Source organism: Primulina tabacum, chromosome 13, assembly GCF_025594145.1.
Source record: "Primulina tabacum isolate GXHZ01 chromosome 13, ASM2559414v2, whole genome shotgun sequence".
NCBI lineage: Eukaryota > Viridiplantae > Streptophyta > Magnoliopsida > Lamiales > Gesneriaceae > Primulina > Primulina tabacum.
In genome coordinates this window covers 29,718,722-29,737,940 of record NC_134562.1, presented here as the reverse complement: position 1 = coordinate 29,737,940, position 19,219 = coordinate 29,718,722, and the positions used below count along the sequence as shown (strand labels likewise).

Sequence of the window (19,219 nt, the reverse complement as noted above, 5' to 3'; positions counted from 1 at the left end):
TAAAATGTAGTATTCTCTTATTCAGTCAGGCTATACATTATGTTTAACCTGGTCTAGGCAGATGAGTGTTATAGTGAATTTTTTCACCCGAAATATCTCCTCTTCTACGTTTTTCGGCGTCACAAATCAATTTTATGTAGAAAAAATAAATTTAAAAAGACTTATTAAAATCAAAAAATTTAAAGTTGATTTGTCATTGTACAAATTTAATTTTTAATTTTTTTTATAAAAAGATTGTGTATTTTTTTTAAAAAAAATTGACTATACAAACATGTGTCTATAAAAATACTAATACTGAAAAATATTTCCCATCGAGTTTTTATTTCATTATATTTTATTTCTAAATATATGTATGTAATATGTATTAATATACAGACTAGGTCTCGTGTGAGACGATCTCACAAATCTTTATCTGTGAAACGGGTCAATCTTACCGATATTCACAATAAAAAATAATACTCTTAGCATAAAAAATAATATTTTTTCATGTATGATTCAAATAAAAGATCTGTCTCATAAAATAAACCCATAAAATCATCTCACACGAATTTTTGCTTAATATATATAACATAATACTGGTGTGTGTGATGATTAAAGTTAAATGAAAAAAAGAAGTGGAACACATGTGAGATAATAGTAATCGCATCCAAAAGCAAATCCTTAACAATTCGCATAAAATCCCAAATTTCATATCCCTAAAATAGGACAACTTTCACATTTTCTTTCACCATTTTCAGTGCCCTTCAAGCTTCCACTTTACGAACCCTAATACCCAAGATTTGTTGCCTAATTTTCTTGAAAATCTATGGACTTGGATTTAACCCCAACCCCATCCACTAGCTCTGGTGATTCTGGAAATGAAACCCCACCGCCGCCCACACAAATTCAATCCATCACCAACGGCGAGGTTAAGAAGCCGCCCCGCCGCCCGCCGCCGTTGGTGGTGACATACAGAGAATGCATGAAGAACCATGCAGCCACCTTGGGCGGCCACGCCGTGGACGGCTGCGGCGAGTTCATGCTCTCCCCGTCCTCCACCAACAGCGATCCCACATCACTCATCTGCGCCGCCTGCGGCTGCCACCGGAACTTCCACCGCCGCGATCCGGCAGAAGCCTCTCCCACCGACGTGAGCACCCCGCTGTTCCTCGACTTCCGTCACCCTCTCCCCCCTCGGCGGTCCTCCCTATCCCGCTCCCCCCCGCCGCAGCAGCCATACTGCCAGCTCGCACCGCACATGCTAATCACCCTCAGCTCCACGGTGTCGAATGAGGAGCAGGCGCACCAGGCGGCGCCGGTGACACCTATCGCGGGGAACCCAATTCAGAGAAAACGGTTCCGGACGAAATTCAGCCAGGAACAGAAGGAGAAAATGCAAGCTTTCTCGGAGAAACTCGGCTGGAAAATGCAGGGAAGCGATCGGGCGGCGGTGGAAGAATTCTGCCGCGGAATCGGGGTGGCGAAGGTGGTGCTCAAAGTCTGGATGCACAACAACAAGAGCACATCCGGCAAGAAGAAAATGGACAGCGGCGGAGTAAACATCAATGGCGAAATGGAGAATAGAATCAACAAAGAAAATGAAGAAAACAGTAACATTAATGGCGGTCATTTTGAGAATGAGATCAATGGAGGTGGAGTTTGTTTTCATGTTTCTAATAATTGTTCATCTCTCTCACATTGATATGATTACTTAGGCAGATTATAATTAAGGGATACTTCATTTTTGTTTTACTTTAATATATGTAACTCACGTACATACATAATAATCTAATTATAATTATTCATTCAACCATGTTATTTTATATTCTTTTTTGTTTTTTAAATCTCGAATGGGAGAAAGTTGATTTCTAGTCTCTAGCTAGTTAGAAAAAGTGGGAAATCGGTTTTGTCCATTTTTTATAGAGTTGGTCTAATGTGAGACCGTCTCACGGATCTTAATCTGCGAGACGGGTCAATTCCTATTCATATTCACAATAAAAAGTAATACTTTTAGCATAAAAAGTAATACTTTTTCATGGATAACCCAAATAAGATATCTGTCTCACAAATACGACCCGTGAGACTGTTTCACACAAGTTTTTGCCTTTTTTATATTATTCAAAATTTTGTTTAGATTCGAATTCTACGAGTTGATCCGATTTATATCTATTATAAAATATTATATTTTTAACATAAAATATAATATTTGATCGGATTGAATATGTATTTTACAAATATCATAATAGTTTTTATCTTTAAAAATGCTACTCAAATTGAGCTTGGCGTTAGTAAGTGTTAATACGAAGTTGCATATTATTGATATATTTAATCAATATTCAAAACAACTCCAAAAATGGGAGTAAATATATTTAAAAAAAAACAATTAATTATATTAAAATTAAGACAAAATCTTTGACCAATTAATCAGACTTTATAGATAATTTTTACTTTGTTTTTGTCATTTTTATTTTTAAAAATTAAATGGAAAAAGTTTATTTATTTATCTTTTTTTAATGATGATTATAAATTTTGGATTTGATAGTCCTATATGTTTTACGAGTATGTTTCTTGTGAGACGGTCTCACGAATCTTTATCTGTGAGACGAGTAAACTCTACCAATATTCAGCATAAAAAGTAATATTCTTTGTATAAAAAATAATATTTTTTCATGAATGACTCAAATAAGAAATCCATCTCACAAAATACAATTCGCAAAATCGTATCAGAGAAGTTTTTGTCATGTTTTACCTTATGTTTTACACTACATGTTGACATTATTGCATCTCTCTGACATATTTTTTTAAATATTGTTTTTGGCTGGCAAGAAAAAATCTATTTTTGTTCTATTATTTTAATAATTGGTTTTGATATTTTTGTTACCTATTACTTTGTTATTTAACTAACGAAAGAGGGGTGTAGGGTTGCAGATTTGAGGATCCACCTTTTAGGGTTCACATGTGAGAGTCTTAAAATATGGCCGTGACTATAATAATTATTAATTAATTCTCAGCTGCAGTTTGTTCAATCAAACTTTGTCGTCAATTTTGTCTTCTATCAATCTATTTTATAATATAATAATATGATATCACATATACAAATATATTATAATTTACACTTCTGAAATTTAATTTACACTCGGCTTAAAAACTTTGCTTCTTCTGATTACGCCAAATAATTAGCTTATTTCTCATTTTTTAAATCATTTGCTCTGTATATGCTGATTATTTTAATTAGCATAACATATTATATAACATGTACCATATGATTTTTTGTTGGTATAATTTTGTCTGTTATTCATAATATGTATATATATTAAGCATTCGATTCTATAATTGATATATTTACGAGATCGAGAACGATACTTTCTCTTACTTAGAGTATCGAGAACATATTACTGTTTGAGCTACCTTTAAAGTTTTAAAAGATTTAGTCAATTGCATTGTTAGAATTATAATATGAAGATAAATAAGATATTATGGTTTAATTGTTGAGATCGTGCTGCCATATTTATGATGAATATATGTAGTGATAGAAAAATAAAAACAAAAGAAAATGGAATTAATATATCATATAAGAAAATATGTCAAAAAACAAAAAAACAAACACATAAAAACTTATACATTTCAATTTGTTTTTGAACAACATGTGCAATTTTCTAATGACAAATTTCATATTCTGGTAAAAAAATAGTAAAATAAGAACTTTAATTTTTTTCTGAAATAAAAAATAACTGATTGAATACATGAATGTAGAAGCAATTTATTATAACGAAGTTTTGTAAAGTTTATAAGTGAGTAATGAAATAAAAATAAAATAAAAATTGATCAATGATATAAATTGCTGATGGGTTGGTTACCTTATCATTATTAAATATCAAATCGGCAAAATTTAGCTTTATTTTTATTTTTTCATAAACAATTTAAGGTGCTAGATAATATCTACCGAGTCGGATAAACAAGTCAATGGACTAGTTAAATATCTTATGGACTTCATTGATGGGAAATCCCTTTATATGATTCCAACTTCTCTTGACCCATTCGAGATGGTAAATCGAGAGATGTGATTAAGTTTACATATATTCGAGGGAATGACCACAAACACTGATCTTTAGAACACATCTCACATAATATTTCAGCGAACATGTTTCACACGAGAATCGATTATACAGTACAAAAAGATATCTACTTGCGTCATCTCAAACATTATCGACTCGTCGGCTGAATGAACTAATGTTACGTCATCTCTATTTATACAACTCGCTTTACAAAAGTACCTTTATGCCACTTCGCACCCAACTAAGCAGCGTCTCTCTTTTAATCAGATATACGCCACATACTCCCACAGCTACATCGCATCCAATGAAGTTTACTCGAACGAATGAGTGTTTGAATAAGTCCATTTGTTGTGGCAAATCTTGTTTATGATATATTACTACTTTGACACATGTAATTGGGGAATGGCATGACTCTTTATATATATATATATATATATATATATATATATATATATAATATCATTTTATAATATATAATTTTTAGACTTTGGCAAAATAACTTTTTTTTTTGAAATTTTGGTCCACAAGTCTGATTAAATGTCTTTGGTCCAGTAGGATTCTAGTCTTGGACGTCAATTTTTTGCTTCTGGACACTAACTTTATTTGTATTAAACATATATATCGCTCGGCCAACTGTGTGGCTAATTTTCTAACTCGCAGAGATTTACATGTTTCTCTAGATTTTCAATGACTAGATGGAAATATTTCATCTTGCCTTTCTTGTGTTGTTTTTCGAGATCTACTGGATTGATTTGATTTGATTTTTTAATGTTAAAAAAATGTCTAATGATTGCAACATAAACAATTATATTTGTGCAATCAATCATTTGTTGGAATGAATTTGTACAATCTAGCCTTCCATTTGTTAAAGACTGTTAATAATTTTTTTTTACTTAACTTTTACCATAAATTGGCAACTACCAAATGTATTTAGTTGTCAACAAATAGTTTAACACGGAAATTAGTTCAAAATAGAAAGAGTGAAATTAGTGTTAGTATTTTTTTTTAGAATTTTCTAAAACTCTGGAACTTTTCATGTTCAGTCATAATTGTCGTGATAGGACAATTGAAACATGAAACTTAGGTTGTTGCATGGTTCCAATTATCTAATTTGCACAAATAGTGTCTATATCTTTTGGTAAATAGATATACGATTGGTCATGATATATTTTATTGAAGTAAATCTCTTGTGAGACGGTATCAAGAATCTTTATATGTGAGACGTGTCAACCTTACGGATATTCACAATAAAAAGTAATACTCTTAGCATAAAAATAATATTTTTTCGTGGATGACTCAAATAAGAGATCCGTCTCACAAAATACTACCCATGAGACCGTCTCACATAAATTTTTTTGCCTATTTTATTATGTCTTTTTGTCAAAAGAAATTTGATAAATATATTGTTTTTTTAAGAAAGAATAATGGGTTTTCCCCATTTTTCTTTTTTTTTTTTGACAGAAGTTTTCCTCATTTTTCCAAAAAAGCGATATTGGTCATTTCAATTAATGTAGAGAAATAAACGATTGAATTAAATTGCTCGTCCATATTGTCTTGGCCCAATTCTTTTATATTTGAAAATAAAGATTAGCGAGTCCAACTGCTTTGCGAATCCCAGCCGTGGAATTATACCCAAAGAAAAAGGAAAGATCTCAGCCGTACATGCTAGGGTTTCAATCCAGTCCCCCTACATTTAAATAACCCTACTTGCTCAGAAGAGTACCCTCTTCGCCTCGGAGTCCCATAATCCGAAGATCCGAAGGAGGTGAAAATGGTGCAGCGTCTCACCTACAGGAAGCGGCACAGCTATGCCACCAAGTCCAATCAGCACCGCGTCGTGAAAACCCCCGGTAATTTTGGAACCTTGAGCTTGAAGGAGGAGGAGTGATTTTGCAGTAATTTGATGGATTTGATCTTTTTTTCTTGTTAATCTGATGTCACGATTTCTGAATTCTTTGCATTCTGTAGGTCGATTGCGTGTTTTGTTGATGGATTGTTTGTGATTTGTGTGAATACAGGTGGGAAGCTAGTGTACCAGACTACTAAGAAGAGGGCGAGTGGCCCTAAATGCCCTGTTACTGGAAAAAGAATCCAAGGGGTATTTCTCTATTTTCCAAGTAATCTGTGTGTTTCAATGGGCCTTTAGTTAAATGAATCGGTTGTTTTGTTCCATGTGATGTTAGCTTAACTAATCCGTGTGTTTCAACCAAGGTTTTTATGAATTCGTATGGGGTTTGTATCAGCTGGAATATCTGAATACCCATTTGTGTAGGCTGTTTGATTGTTCAACGATTCTTGTGCGGTGTTGTAGAAAGTGTTGGTGGATGCAGGGAATGCACGCATCTCATGATGCATGATGCCCTCATATATGCTTATTTCTCAATGTTTGAGAAATGGGAATACAATCTTTCTTCCTGTCAGTGTTCATTGATAAAATATATGGCAGCAAAAAAATTATATATTTTATAGGAGTAACTGAGAGAATGGAACAGAAATGAAACACTTAATGCTATTAGAGATTACTCTGTTTATACTTGAATTTCAATGTCATTTGAGTGCACCTAGACCATAGTTATTAGAAGTGAATGCCTACTTAGGTGCATGAGTATCATAAACTTAGACCCTATGTGCAAAGCGATGCACATTTGAAGTGAGAAGAATAGGGTAGAATCAGAATATAAAACTATTAATTACATATAACCTGTAATATTCGTTAATGTTGGGACTTCTGGGTTAAGGGACTCTCGTCATCAAAAAGCATACTTTTGGACACGTGAGCTGAACCTTGTTGAGTTTTGAGCTTAGGCAAGTGCTATTTGGGCTTTCAATGAGTATGACAAGGGCTATTCATGCATTATGTATCGTGGTAGTGAACGCACTCATGTTTAAGTTGGTGATGATAGGCCATTGGCATGTGATATTTTCAGAGAAACTTGATTGATAAGAATCCTTGACATTTATGCTGTTCTGCTCTGTTGATGAAGATAGAATGGGAAGTTTTTTCAAGTAGTTTCAAATAGACATTGTGGTATTATGTGTTGTGAGGCTGTGGTGGTTACCATTGTCTTGTGATCCTATTATGTATACCTGGAAAATTAGTTATCACTATTGAGTTTTCATATTTTAAATCTTAAGCTTTGGTTGCTAAAATCTACGGATCAGCAAGTACTCTACTGTTTGTCATATCGCAGATTCCTCATTTAAGACCTGCGGAGTACAAGAGGTCTAGATTATCCCGAAACCGGAGGACTGTCAACCGTCCTTATGGCGGCGTGTTGTCTGGTAGTGCCGTCCGGGAAAGGTTCATTATTATTTTTATCAATTCAGCTTCATTTTCAATGTTTCTCAATTCAGCTTCGTTTTCAATGTTTGTTTCTGGTAAATACTAACATCAATCATCTATGCCTTGATATAGGATCATTAGAGCTTTCTTGGTTGAAGAACAAAAGATCGTGAAGAAAGTTTTGAAGATACAAAAAGCCAAGGACAAGCTTTCTTCTAAAAGCTGAAGTTCCAGCCGAATTCTGAACTAGTTTTGGATTACAATCGCTCAAGGAATCATGGAATTGTATTGTGAGGCTTTAAAGCTTCACTAATATTTGTATTTTCTTTGAATTCTCGAAAGAGTCACTTGTTTTTTTTTCTTCAGTTTGTCGAAAATTCAAAAGATTTTGTGGTTTTCCCTCTTGCATCTGAACTTATTTGATTTCTTTTATGTAATTCTAGTGTTGCGCCTTTCTTAGCTCCGAGTCTGCTAATTTTCGTTAGAATTTGATGTTTTGATGTATGAATATACTGCGTATTTGTCCTGTTTTGGATTGCATGCAAAGAAGAATCCAACTTCAAATTTACCAAATCTATCCCTTCTCCGTGCCCTCGAGAAGCCATATGTATTAAAATTAATCAAAATCATACAAAAATGCAAGTTGACATATTCTAACGAGGAAGAAGAATAGTTGATGGTGTTTTTCGAAACCATGCGGTGAGGGTTTTCACGAGATGAAAATCCATTCCAAATGGAATCTGGAGTTAGTTCGTTATCATCTGATAAACTGGTTCAAAAAATCGATATATACGTCCAGAATGTGCGGTTGTATTACGAGATGAAGTTGATGCACTTGTCGAGGTGAAGAAGATGACTGGAAATATGAGATGGGATTTCAAGATGATGGCTTCCTTGTTCCAGAAAAAATACTTGTTGCTGTTTGATGTGATCTCGCTGAAATGGGTGAGCCGGGTAAGAAGCTCCAACGGATCAGATCAACAATTTATAATGTTTGGGAATTTTGAGTGAGGATAATGGCTGTGATAGCTACCTGCGAACAATGAAAAGAACTCGTGAATGGGCGCCGGAGAGGTATCCGGCGTAGCCACTCCGATGCTAAAGTCAGCAGGTTGAAGATGAACACAAACAATATTTGAGAGAAAATATGTGTAATGCTTAGGAGTTCAAAGATTTCAGAAAATGTTTAAATGACATTAATACCTGCTATTTGTAGTAGAAAATGGGGTAGGTAGCTCGATTCTTGTGCCACTTACTAAGTATGGCAAGTCGGCTGCCCATACTTGTAGCTTCTGATGACTTCTAGGACACTCCAAGCCCAAGTTGTTCTGACAGATTAGACTGCCTGTATCAATCAAACTCGAGTATGGTGCAAGTTTCGAGGTGGCCCGGGTAATAGAGTACCCGGTTACTTGTATGAGAGCCCGGGCTATGATGATTGCCCGGGAAGAAGTGGAATGCCCGGGAAGCTGGCTCTGATATGGGCTTCCCAATTAATAAACCGGGTTAAAGACAACCCGGATCCTTATGGGGGTATCACCACCCATCCCTAAAATAGTCGGGCTAGAGCTTGACTCGCTGTCCCGATCAGTCATACTTGTACTTTTGTTGAAACATAATTTAGCGTGTGTAAGAGCATCGGAGGCTTCAAATGTCCCATAGATGAAATGGGGTATCGGGGTCTGATACAACCCGGGTTTTGAATAAGGCGCCAGGACCTTATTTCTCCTGGGCTTAAAAAATGGTGCCGGGGCCTCATATCTTCCGGGCTTAATAAATGGTGCCGGGATCTCATATCTCCCGGGCTTTAAATATAGTGTCATTTAGTATTCTCGGGTAGTCCAAAAGGGTGTCATTATTACCCATGCTTTAGCATTTATACCGCCGAAAATCGTTTCATATTCCGAGGATCCGATAAGTCTGACACATTGATATTCGTGCACGTCCTTTCATATGCCCGGTACAATTTACGAGGTACATCTTGATCGTCCACGTGTATCTAGATTAGCGACTGAGATCTCCCCTCATCGCATATATATATTAGCCCTCCTTTTTTTTCAAAAATTAATTTCAAATTCAAATTTGCGACGAAGCTCTTGCAAATTTTCCTCTCAGCTTTTCCGGCGCGTAAACTCCTCCATCTCCAGCGACCTTGTGCCATTGCAACTGGTCCCTTCAAAAACTCGTAAGTCACTTTTCTCTAATCCATGTCTAAATCTACTTCTTCCACCTAAGGAGCCAATGCGCGAGGCTCATCTGGGTATGAGTCCACCGCGATGCGCTCCGACTCCCCCCCTTCTCCTTCCTCGCCATCGTTTTGCTCAAACTTCTAAAAAGCATGCAGCCCACCAAACTAAACCTTCTTCCTCGGGCACTTCCCGGGTCCTGAAGAAGGACAAGGGTAAGGGCAAAGCCCGTGCTTCTGACCATCATTCTATTGAGGCCCCGAGAATTCCTTGGTTCTCCTCAGTGAGCAGCACTTTGCGCTCGGGGGCGGACGAGGAGCTCCGGGTTCTGGGGTCTATCCCTTCTGCTTTTTCCATTCTGATTCCCGGTCCTTCCGATAGAGCCAATAACCCTCCTCCCGGGTACACCATTTTCTTTCGGGACCAAGTCAGAAATGGTCTTCGTTTTCCCCTCCCTTCCGTTTTATATCGAGGTTGCTGAATTCTTTGGCGTGCCCATTAACCAGTTCCATCCGAATTCCTTCCGCATTATGGCCTCGGCCTATATTCTTTTCAAAATGAATAATCTCTTTATCACTCCCCTTATTCTCCACTATTTTTTCGTTTGTAGACTGGGAGATAATGCCTTCCCCTCACTGCCCGGTTAAATGCCCGGTTCCTTGATGACATCCCTTCTTCCCAGAAGGGGTGGAAGGGAAGATTCTTTTATATTCGACTTTCGGGTACTCTCTCCTGTTTAACATAGTTTCTTACTTCCCTTCCTCAACAACCCACCCTTCCCCGGGCCTACAAATTTGAGGAGTTTTATATCCGAAGCCAAGACTTGGTAGAGGGCAAAAGATACACCTCCTCTACCCTTATCTCCCAGGAGAATCTGGTTACCTATGGGTTGAGTGCTCGGGCTGAAGACCCCATAGATCGGGCGATTGATGAGGCAGATGGCTCGGGCTCTCAGCCCGGTAACTTTCTTTTCCTTATATTGTCTTTTCCTTCTCTTTACTTATGTTTATCTTTTGTAATAACCTTTGTTTTTTAATAAATGAAGACAAGATGCAAGAAGCTTTCGCAAAAAAGTGGGAGGCTGAGCGGCTAGCCAAGGAGAAGAAACTGGCAGCACGGAAAACTGCTGCTGAAAAGAGGAAACAAGCAGCCGAGGAGGCGGCGGCCCGGGAGAAGGAATTAGCCCGGGCAAATACTGAGCCAGAATGGGAGGTGCCTGGCTCCCCGGAGGATGAAGAAGATCATATCCCCCTTCGGCAGAGGAAACGAAAGGCTACCACAAGCCCAGAGTTGATTCTGGTTGAAGATGATCATGCAGGAGGCCAAGGTTCCTTCGGGCAAACCAATCCAACACCCCTCCCCTCCAACAGGCCCTTCAGGAGCCACTCCAAGAGCCCCCCCTATCCGAGCAGCCTACTCGGGCCAGCATCTTCACAGCAGGGGCTACGACACTCGGGGTGAATCTTGTTAGGCATATGCTGATTCCTGCCGAGGAGGCTTTTCTGAAGAGCTCCACTCTGGGTCCTCGGTTCCTCGATGGCTCTAACAGGCTTTTATCAGTAAGTTTCCTTACCCCTCTTTCCTTTTCTTTTGCTTGTTTGTTTCTAACTTCTTTCTTACAAAACAGTGCATGCAAATGCTGATATCAGCCTTCGAGGAGGTAGCTGCCATAGCTACTCGGCAGGCTCCCCAAGTCCGGGCTTCCAGATAGATCCATGATCGCCTCCATGGAGAGATTGCCCGGCTGAAAGGACTCCATGAAGAAGAAAAGGCTGCCCTTCACGCCTCCCTCGATGTAGCCCGGGATGATTTACAAGAAAGCCTTGCCCGGGAGAAATCCCTTCAAGAACACGTCTCGTTTCTTGAAGGCAAGAATAAATCCCTGGCAGAGGGTATGACTGAGCAGACGTCCCGGGCGGATGCCGCGGAGGAGGCCCTGGCTGAGGCTGAGTGAAACGTCTGCTATTCGTTTTCTTAAAAAGTACTAGGAATTTTTTTTTTAAACCTCCCTTAGCATCGGCCGAACCATCAAAAATTACATAAAATATTTTTGACATCATTTTAAAATAAATCAACCATCTAACATTTGAAAAGTATAGCCCATACTATAACCTCTCAAAAACCACTCACAAATAAAACGTCGAAAAAATATCTTTAACATAACTCAAAATCATAAATCATAAATAGTGCGGAAAACTAGCGTTAGGTCCTCGGGTTATGTGCACCTTCAGTCCAGTCAGATCAATCATCAAAACCTCCATTATCATATTCATAATCAATATCACCTGCATCAATCACACCTAGTGAGTCTAAAGACTCAACACGTCATATTCTTGACAACGAATAATACGTAATACAGTTAACATATAACAGTGAAAAATACTTGTACTTAAAATATCATTTTCATGAAGATGCATAAACATAAACATTTTCGTAAACATTTTCATGATGCATAAAAACATTTTCATAAAAACGTTTTCATATAAACATAAACATATCACATAAACATATTCATATTCATATCCATATTCGTATCCATATTCATATTCGTATTCATGTTCATGTTCGTGTTTGTTGAATTCAGATCGTGATTGTGACTCATATTCTTAAACGTATTGGGCGATGTATCCATCTACATGTAACCACAGTACTGAGCGGCGGGGGACACCAGCAACACTCTCACCGGTCAACTGGGCCCTGGCCTACGTATTAACATATCATGGCATTGGAAATACGATCGTCGGGGCTCCCTCTGGAGCCTTTTCCCATAAATGGGCTCCCTCTGGGGCCTTCTCCCCTCACGACATCTCCAATCATATTCATCATATTCGTATTCGTATCAACGGAAACACGATCGTCGGGCTCCCACTGGGACCATAACCCTCACGATATTTCCAACATATTGTAGTAGTCACAATCCCTTCACGTACTTCAACATGTTATCATCATTTAATAAAAAAATTCATATAATATCATTTTTATTTTGAAACCAAGCATGCAACATGTTTTTTAAATGCCCATATTTAAATCATAAAAATCATAGACATTTAAAAATCATAACTTAACATATTAAAAATCATAAACATCGATGAACATTTTAATATAAATATTTTAACATCGTAAACGTTTAAAATAAACATTTAAATCATAAATATTTAAAATAAACGTTTTAATCATATTAAATCATAAAACATCAAACATATTATCTTAAAAATCCATAAACATTTAAGATTGACATATGAACATATAAACATCCATAATCATTGAAAATAATCATATTAGCATATAAAACAGCATTCAGGACACTGCCATGACGTTTACTAATTTTTAGGTGTAAAAAGACCGTTTTACCCCTGGACGTAAAATTTCACGTTTTTTACTTTTTCTTAATTTCATTTACTGATAACATGTCCCAAATAATTATTTAAGCTTACATGAATTTTCTCATATTTTTATTTAGCTTAAATCAAGTACTTTTAATTTATTATTTAAATGTAACGTATTGATGCGTTTTAATCCCGAATTAAACCAAACCTTAATATAAAATTCCCAAATTAAAAACTTAGACTTATAATAATTATTTAAGCTTAAATCTAATTTTTCATAATTTTATTAAGCTTAAAACTAGGCGTTTCAATTAACTCGTTAATTAGCGTTTCGTGCGGCGATTAAATTCCGAATAAATCCAAAACTCGTTAGTTTGATCTCAAATTTTTAACATAACCTTTTTATGATTTATTCTACCCTTCCAAGTCATGAGCCACATCCGTGGACCCATGGATTCAATTTTAGTTCTTTAATTTTCGTTTTTGACACCTTATCGAACACACCGAGCCATCTCCTAATTTACTCGAGCCACGCCCGAGCCACCTCAAGCCAAACCCAAGCCAACCCACCTAGGCACCCTCCTGGACCATTAGAACCCATTGTACCTGACCCTAAGCTCCAAAACCGAAGCAACACATGAGCTGCCGAAACAGCCCCAAACCCGCCTAGACTACCATTGAGCAAACGAGACATACATGCTTCTAACAACTTCATGCTTAAACCGACTCCAACCGGACCCGAACCAGGCCCTAGACGTTACCCTTAGACACAAATTAAGACCTTGGTTAAGCCCCATATTACTCAGAACCAGCGCCTAAGTTCCAAAAAATCAGAAACGTGACAGCCCCTCATGTGAGGCCAACTTCTGTGCAGCTTTCGCGTTTCTGGTTCCAGCGCTCTACCCGACCATCCAGCCCATGAACCACCACCACAAGACTCAAACTAGGACCCTAAGGCACTACCATAACCACTGCCCCAGGCCCTGGAACGACCCAAGCCCCTAAAACCGAAACCACAAAATAGCTGCAGAAACACAGCCGAGAAGACCCACTTGGCAAGGGCTCTTGTTTTCTTGCTTAGCCACCTAACCAACGGACCAGCCCTTGAACCAGCCCCTCAAGCATCCCTCTAGGACCCAAAGGACCTAACCTAACCCAGCCCAAGCCCCCTGGACGAGCCCCTCCTCCCTGCACACGCCGATCCCCCTGCGCTGCCCATAGAAGCTCTCGGGTGGAGTCCTCCTTGATAAGGACTCCTCCTCAACCCATGGTCTCGAGTCCTAGCGTGGCTAGGACTCTTCCCCTGACCCAAACCGAGACCCAGGTGTGGCCCAAGCTAGGCCATGCAACACCTAACCCATAAACCAATCCATGACGCCCCAAATCGTGAGAAGTGTTTCCAGCTTACTGTTTCTGTTTTTGTGCAGCGATTAGTTGCCTTTGTGTGCTATTCTAGACCTTTAAACTTGTTGAAATACATGCTTATTCATATCCTAATTCATGGCAGCCCCTTAAATATCATATAAACATGATTTTGAATCCACAAACAAGAGTTAAACACATGCATGTGAATAGTTGCGAAAATTGTGAATTGTGTGGCTTATTTTCATGCAATTTCATAAACAATTATGTAATATGGTGTGATGATGAGTAAAAGGAGAATATGGCGTGCCTTTGCGTATTAATCGCACGATAAAAACGTTGACGATTTGCGAAGAACGGCGACGAACGATCATGGCTTGAATTTCCTTGAAGAACCTTCAAACTTTTCTCTTAATTTTGTGATGTGTGTGCCGTGTAGAAATTGGGAGGAAAAGAATTCTGAATTTGTTGGGGAAGGGGGAGTGTAGTTGTAGGTTTAAGGGTGGGGTTTAACATATTTTATAGTCTAATTAATCACTAATTAGGCTTTAGCCCATTAAGTAGGTAATTTAGGCCCATTGGTGCTTAATTAGAATTTTAAAAATAGTTTTGTCTAATAAAGTTTGTGAATTTATTCGCCGGGTTGCCAATGCGTTTGTATTTTTGTTGAAAATCAAACACCGATAAAATTTACGTCCCGGTGTATTAAATTATCTCAAAACCCCATATTTTCAAAAATAAGAAAAACCCACAATCATATTTTAAATAATTAAAAATAATTATTTAATAAAAATATTTTCTATTTTTCAGCCATCGGTCTCCGTTCCTCGATCGCAACTCGAATAACCTTTAAAAATATATTTTTAATGCAACATTGTAGAAAAGTATAATTTTAAATATGTCAACAAGCACAACATAATTAATTTATGCAATTAAAACATTTAATTCAAATACAGGAGAATTTAATAATTCAAATGCATGTGGTTCGCGTGGACCTTTAAATTTTCGGGGCGTTAGACTGAGTGAAAGAGGGAGCAACTTCAGACCTCCTTCCTCATCTCCCCTGAATTCAAGGCAGCAGTTGAGGATCGGGCTTATCCTCTTTTCAAGACTGGTTTCAACAAATATCGCCAACAATTTGAAGAGGCCGGGCTCTTGTCTAAGGATAAGTCTAACTTCCCAGACTTTAGGCTAGCCATTGCATCACTTCCAAAGGCCGGGGAGGAGGAGAAAGAAGACTCCGAGGATGAAGAAGATCAGCCAGGGTCCTAGCAACCGGACATAGAATAGGATTTGTACTTACGTTTTTCTTCTTTTTCCTGCTTTTACTTGTAATTCCTCGGCCTTCGGGCCTTCTTTTTTTAATGAAATCTTCATTTTCCCTTTATCATTTTTGCACATCCTGATAAATCTTCAAAGACCCGAGTAACATAATTGCTTGTGTACAAAATAATCAGGAAATTTTGTAAGTGTTGCGATTTAACCGATAACTTCAAATGAGTACCCGGGATCTTGATCCTTATAATGAATAAAATGCCTCATAATCTGTAAGTGACCCAGATGTAAGCAAACTTAAACGCGGATATAAAACATTGGTGCGTATAACCAAAATGAGAAAATCGGGCAAGAAAGCAAATCTCGGGATTTAGATAGGTCGAGGTATGGTGCCCGGAGCCAGGGTGTAGTGCCCTGCACTTATCAATAACAAGGTGCGGAGCCTTGGGCCGGGGAGCATGTCCCGGGACTTGGGAATGGTCGAGGTGCGGAGCCCTGAGCCAGGGTGTAGTGCACTGGGCTTTTAAGAACCAAGGTACGGAGCCTTGGGCCGGGAAACATGTCCCGAGACTTGGGAATGGTCGAGGTGTGGTTCCCCGAGCCAGGGTGTAGTGCCCTGGGCTTTTAAGAACCAAGGTACGGAGCCTTGGGCCGGGGAGCATGTTCCGGGACTTAGGAATGGTCGAGGTGTGGAGCCCCGAGCCAGGGTGTAGTGCCCTGGGCTTTTAAGAACCAAGGTACGGAGCCTTGGGCCGGGGAGCATGTCCCGGGACTTGGGAATGGTCGAGGTGCGGAGCCCCAAGCCAGGGTGTAGTGCCCTGGGCTTTTAAGAACCAAGGTACGGAGCCTTGGGCCAGGGAGCATGTCCCGGGACTTGAGAATGGTCGAGATGCGGAGCCCCGAGCGAGGGTGTAGTGCCCTGGGCTTATGAATAACCAAGGTGCGGAGCCTTGGGCCGGGGAGCATGTCCCGGGACTTGGGAATGGTCGAGGTGCGGAGCCCCGAGCCAGGGTGTAGTGCCCTGGGCTTTTAAGAACCAAGGTACGGAGCCTTGGGTCGGGGAGCATGTTCCGGGAGTTGGGAATGGTCGAGGTGTGGAGCCCGAGCCAGGGTGTAGTGCACTGGGCTTTTAAGAACCAAGGTACGAATCCTTGGGCCAGGGAGCATGTCCCGGGACTTGGAAATGGTCGAGGTGCGGAGCCCCAAGCCAGGGTGTAGTTCCCTGGGCTTTTAAGAACCAAGGTACGGAGCCTTGGGCCAGGGAGCATGTCCCGGGACTTGGGAATGGTCGAGATGCGGAGCCCCGAGCTAGGGTGTAGTGCCCTGGGCTTATGAATAATCAAGGTGCGGAGCCTTGGGCCGGGGAGCATGTCCCGGGACTTGGGAATGGTCGAGGTGCGAAGCCCCGAGCTAGGGTGTAGTGCCCTGAGCTTATGAATAACCAAGGTGCGGAGCCTTGGGCCTGGGAGCATGTCCCGGGACTTGGAATGGTCGAGGTGCGGAGCCTCGAGCCAGGGTGTAGTGCCCTGGGCTTATGAATAACCAAGGTGCGGAGCCTTGGGCCGGGGAGCATGTCCCGGGACTTGGAATGGTCGAGGTGCGGAGCCTCGAGCCAGGGTGTAGTGCCCTAGCCTTATGAATAACCAAGGTGCGGAGCCTTGGGCTGGGGAGCATGTCCCGGGACTTGGGAATGATCTAGGTTTGGTTCCCCAAGCCAGGGTGTAGTGCCCTGGGCTTTTAAGAACCAAGGTACGGAGCCTTGGGCCGGGGAGCATGTCCCGGGACTTGGGAATGGTCGAAATGTGGTTTCCCGAGTCCGGGTGTAGTGCCCTGGGCTTTTAAGAACCAAGGTACGAAGCCTTGGGCCGGGGAGCATGTCCCGGGACTTGGGAATGGTCGTGGTGCGGAGCCCCGAGCCAGAGTGTAGTGCCCTGGGCTTTTAAGAACCAAGGTACGGAGCCTTGGGCAGGGGAACATGTCCCGGGACTTGAGAATGGTCGAGGTGCGGAGCCCCGAGCCAGGGAGTAGTGCCCTGAACTTTTAAGAACCAAGGTATGGAGCCTTGGACCGGGGAGCATGTCCTGGGACTTGGGAATGGTCGAGGTGCGGAGCCCCGAGCCATGGTGTAGTTTCCTGTGCTTTTAAGAACCAAGGTACGGAGCCTTGGGCCGGGGAGCATGTCCCAGGACTTGGGAATGGTCGAGGTGCGGAGCCCCGAGCCAGGGTGGCCCTGGGCTTTTAAGAACCAAGGTACGAAGCCTTGGGCCGGGGAGCATGTCCCGGGACTTGGGAATGGTCGAGGTGCGGAGCCTCGAACCAGGGTGTAGTGCCCTGGGCTTATGAATAACCAAGGTGCGGAGCCTTGGGCCGGGGAGCATGTCCCGGGACTTGGGAATGGTCGAGGTGCGGAGCCTTGAGTCAGGGTGTAGTGCCCTGGGCTTATGAATAACCAAGGTGCGGAGCCTTGGGCTGGGGAGCATGTCCCGGGACTTGGGAATGGTCGAGGTTTGGTTCCACGAGCCAGGATGTAGTGCCATATGCTTTTAAGAACCAAGGTACGGAGCCTTGGGCTGGGGAGCATGTCCCGGGACATGGAAATGGTCGAGGTGCGGAGCCTCGAGCCAAGATTTAGTGCCCTGGGCCTTTAAGAACCAAGGTACGGAGCCTTGGGTCGGGGAGCATGTCCCGGGACTTGGGAACGGTCGAGGTGCGGAGCACTGAGCAAGGTTTAGTGCCCTAGGCTTATGAATAACCAAGGTGCGGACCCTTGAGCCAGGGAGCATGTCCCGGGACTTGGGAATGGTCGAGGTGCGGAGCCCCGAGCCAGGGTGTAGTGCCCTGGGCTTATGAATAACCAAGGTGCGGAGCCTTGGGCCGGGGAGCATATCCCGGGACTTGGGAATGGTCGAGGTGCGGAGCCCCGAGCCAGGTTTGAGAACCCTGGGCTTATAAATAACTAAGGTGCGGAGCCTTGGGCCGGGTAGCATGTCCCGGGATTTGGGAATAGTCGAGGTGCGGAGCCCCGAGCCACGGTGTAGTGCCCTGGGCTTATGAATAACCAAAGTGCGGGGCCTTGGGTTGGGGAGCATGTCTCGGGACTTGGGAATGGTCGAGGTGCGGAGCCCCGAGCGAGGTTTGAGAACCCTGGGCTTATAAATAACTAAGGTGCGGAGCCTTGGGTCGGGGAGCATGTCCCGGGACTTGGGAATGGTCGAGGTACGGAGCCCCGAGCCAGGTTTGAGAACCCTGGGCTTAGATAATGTGCCGAGGCCTCGTGTCTCCCGGACTTAAGATAATGTGCCGGGGTCTCGTACCTCCCGGGCTTAAGATAATGTGCCGGGGCCTCATATCTCCCGGACTTTTAGAATGTGCCGGGGCCTCGTACCTCCCCGACTCTAGATAATGTGCGGGGACCTCATACCTCCCGGGCTTAAGAGATGTGCCGGAGCCTCATACCTCCCGGACTTAAGATAATGTGCCGGGGCCTCATACCTCTCGGACTTTCAAGAATGTGCCGGGACCTCGTACCTCCCGGACTTTAGATAATGTGCCGGGACCTCGTACTTCCCGGGCTTAAGAGAATGTGCTAGGGCCTCGTACCTCCCGGACTTAAGATAATGTGCCGGGGCCTCATACCTCCCGGGCTTAAGATAATGTGTCGGGGCCTCGTACCTCCCGGACTTTAGATATATGGTGCCGGGGTCTCAAATCTCCCGGACTTTTAACCTTTCTGCTCCTGTTGCTATATTAGTT

At 41.6% G+C, this 19,219-nt stretch overlaps 2 protein-coding genes across 2 annotated transcripts; both read left to right on the top strand.

Annotated features, from left to right (window-relative positions):
• Positions 1–631: 631 nt before the first annotated feature.
• LOC142522588 (zinc-finger homeodomain protein 11-like) lies at positions 632–1,802 on the top strand. Its single transcript, XM_075626073.1, has one exon. It carries the CDS (start codon positions 806–808, stop codon positions 1,679–1,681), a length of 876 nt encoding a protein of 291 aa, XP_075482188.1. The 5' UTR covers positions 632–805; the 3' UTR covers positions 1,682–1,802.
• A 3,877-nt stretch (positions 1,803–5,679) lies between these two features.
• Positions 5,680–7,776, top strand: LOC142522589 (large ribosomal subunit protein eL34-like). The gene is made up of 4 exons (XM_075626074.1): positions 5,680–5,884; positions 6,053–6,132; positions 7,226–7,335; positions 7,450–7,776. Exons 1-4 carry the CDS (start codon positions 5,806–5,808, stop codon positions 7,541–7,543), a joined length of 363 nt encoding a protein of 120 aa, XP_075482189.1. The 5' UTR covers positions 5,680–5,805; the 3' UTR covers positions 7,544–7,776.
• The last annotated feature ends 11,443 nt before the right edge of the window (positions 7,777–19,219 follow it).

Coding starts and splice junctions, on each gene's coding strand:
- LOC142522588 (XM_075626073.1), top strand. CDS start 806: ATGGACTTGGATTTAACCCCAACCCCATCCACTAGCTCTGGTGATTCT.
- LOC142522589 (XM_075626074.1), top strand. CDS start 5,806: ATGGTGCAGCGTCTCACCTACAGGAAGCGGCACAGCTATGCCACCAAG. Junction 5,885..6,052: donor CCGCGTCGTGAAAACCCCCG/GTAATTTTGGAA, acceptor GTGTGAATACAG/GTGGGAAGCTAGTGTACCAG. Junction 6,133..7,225: donor CTGGAAAAAGAATCCAAGGG/GTATTTCTCTAT, acceptor GTCATATCGCAG/ATTCCTCATTTAAGACCTGC.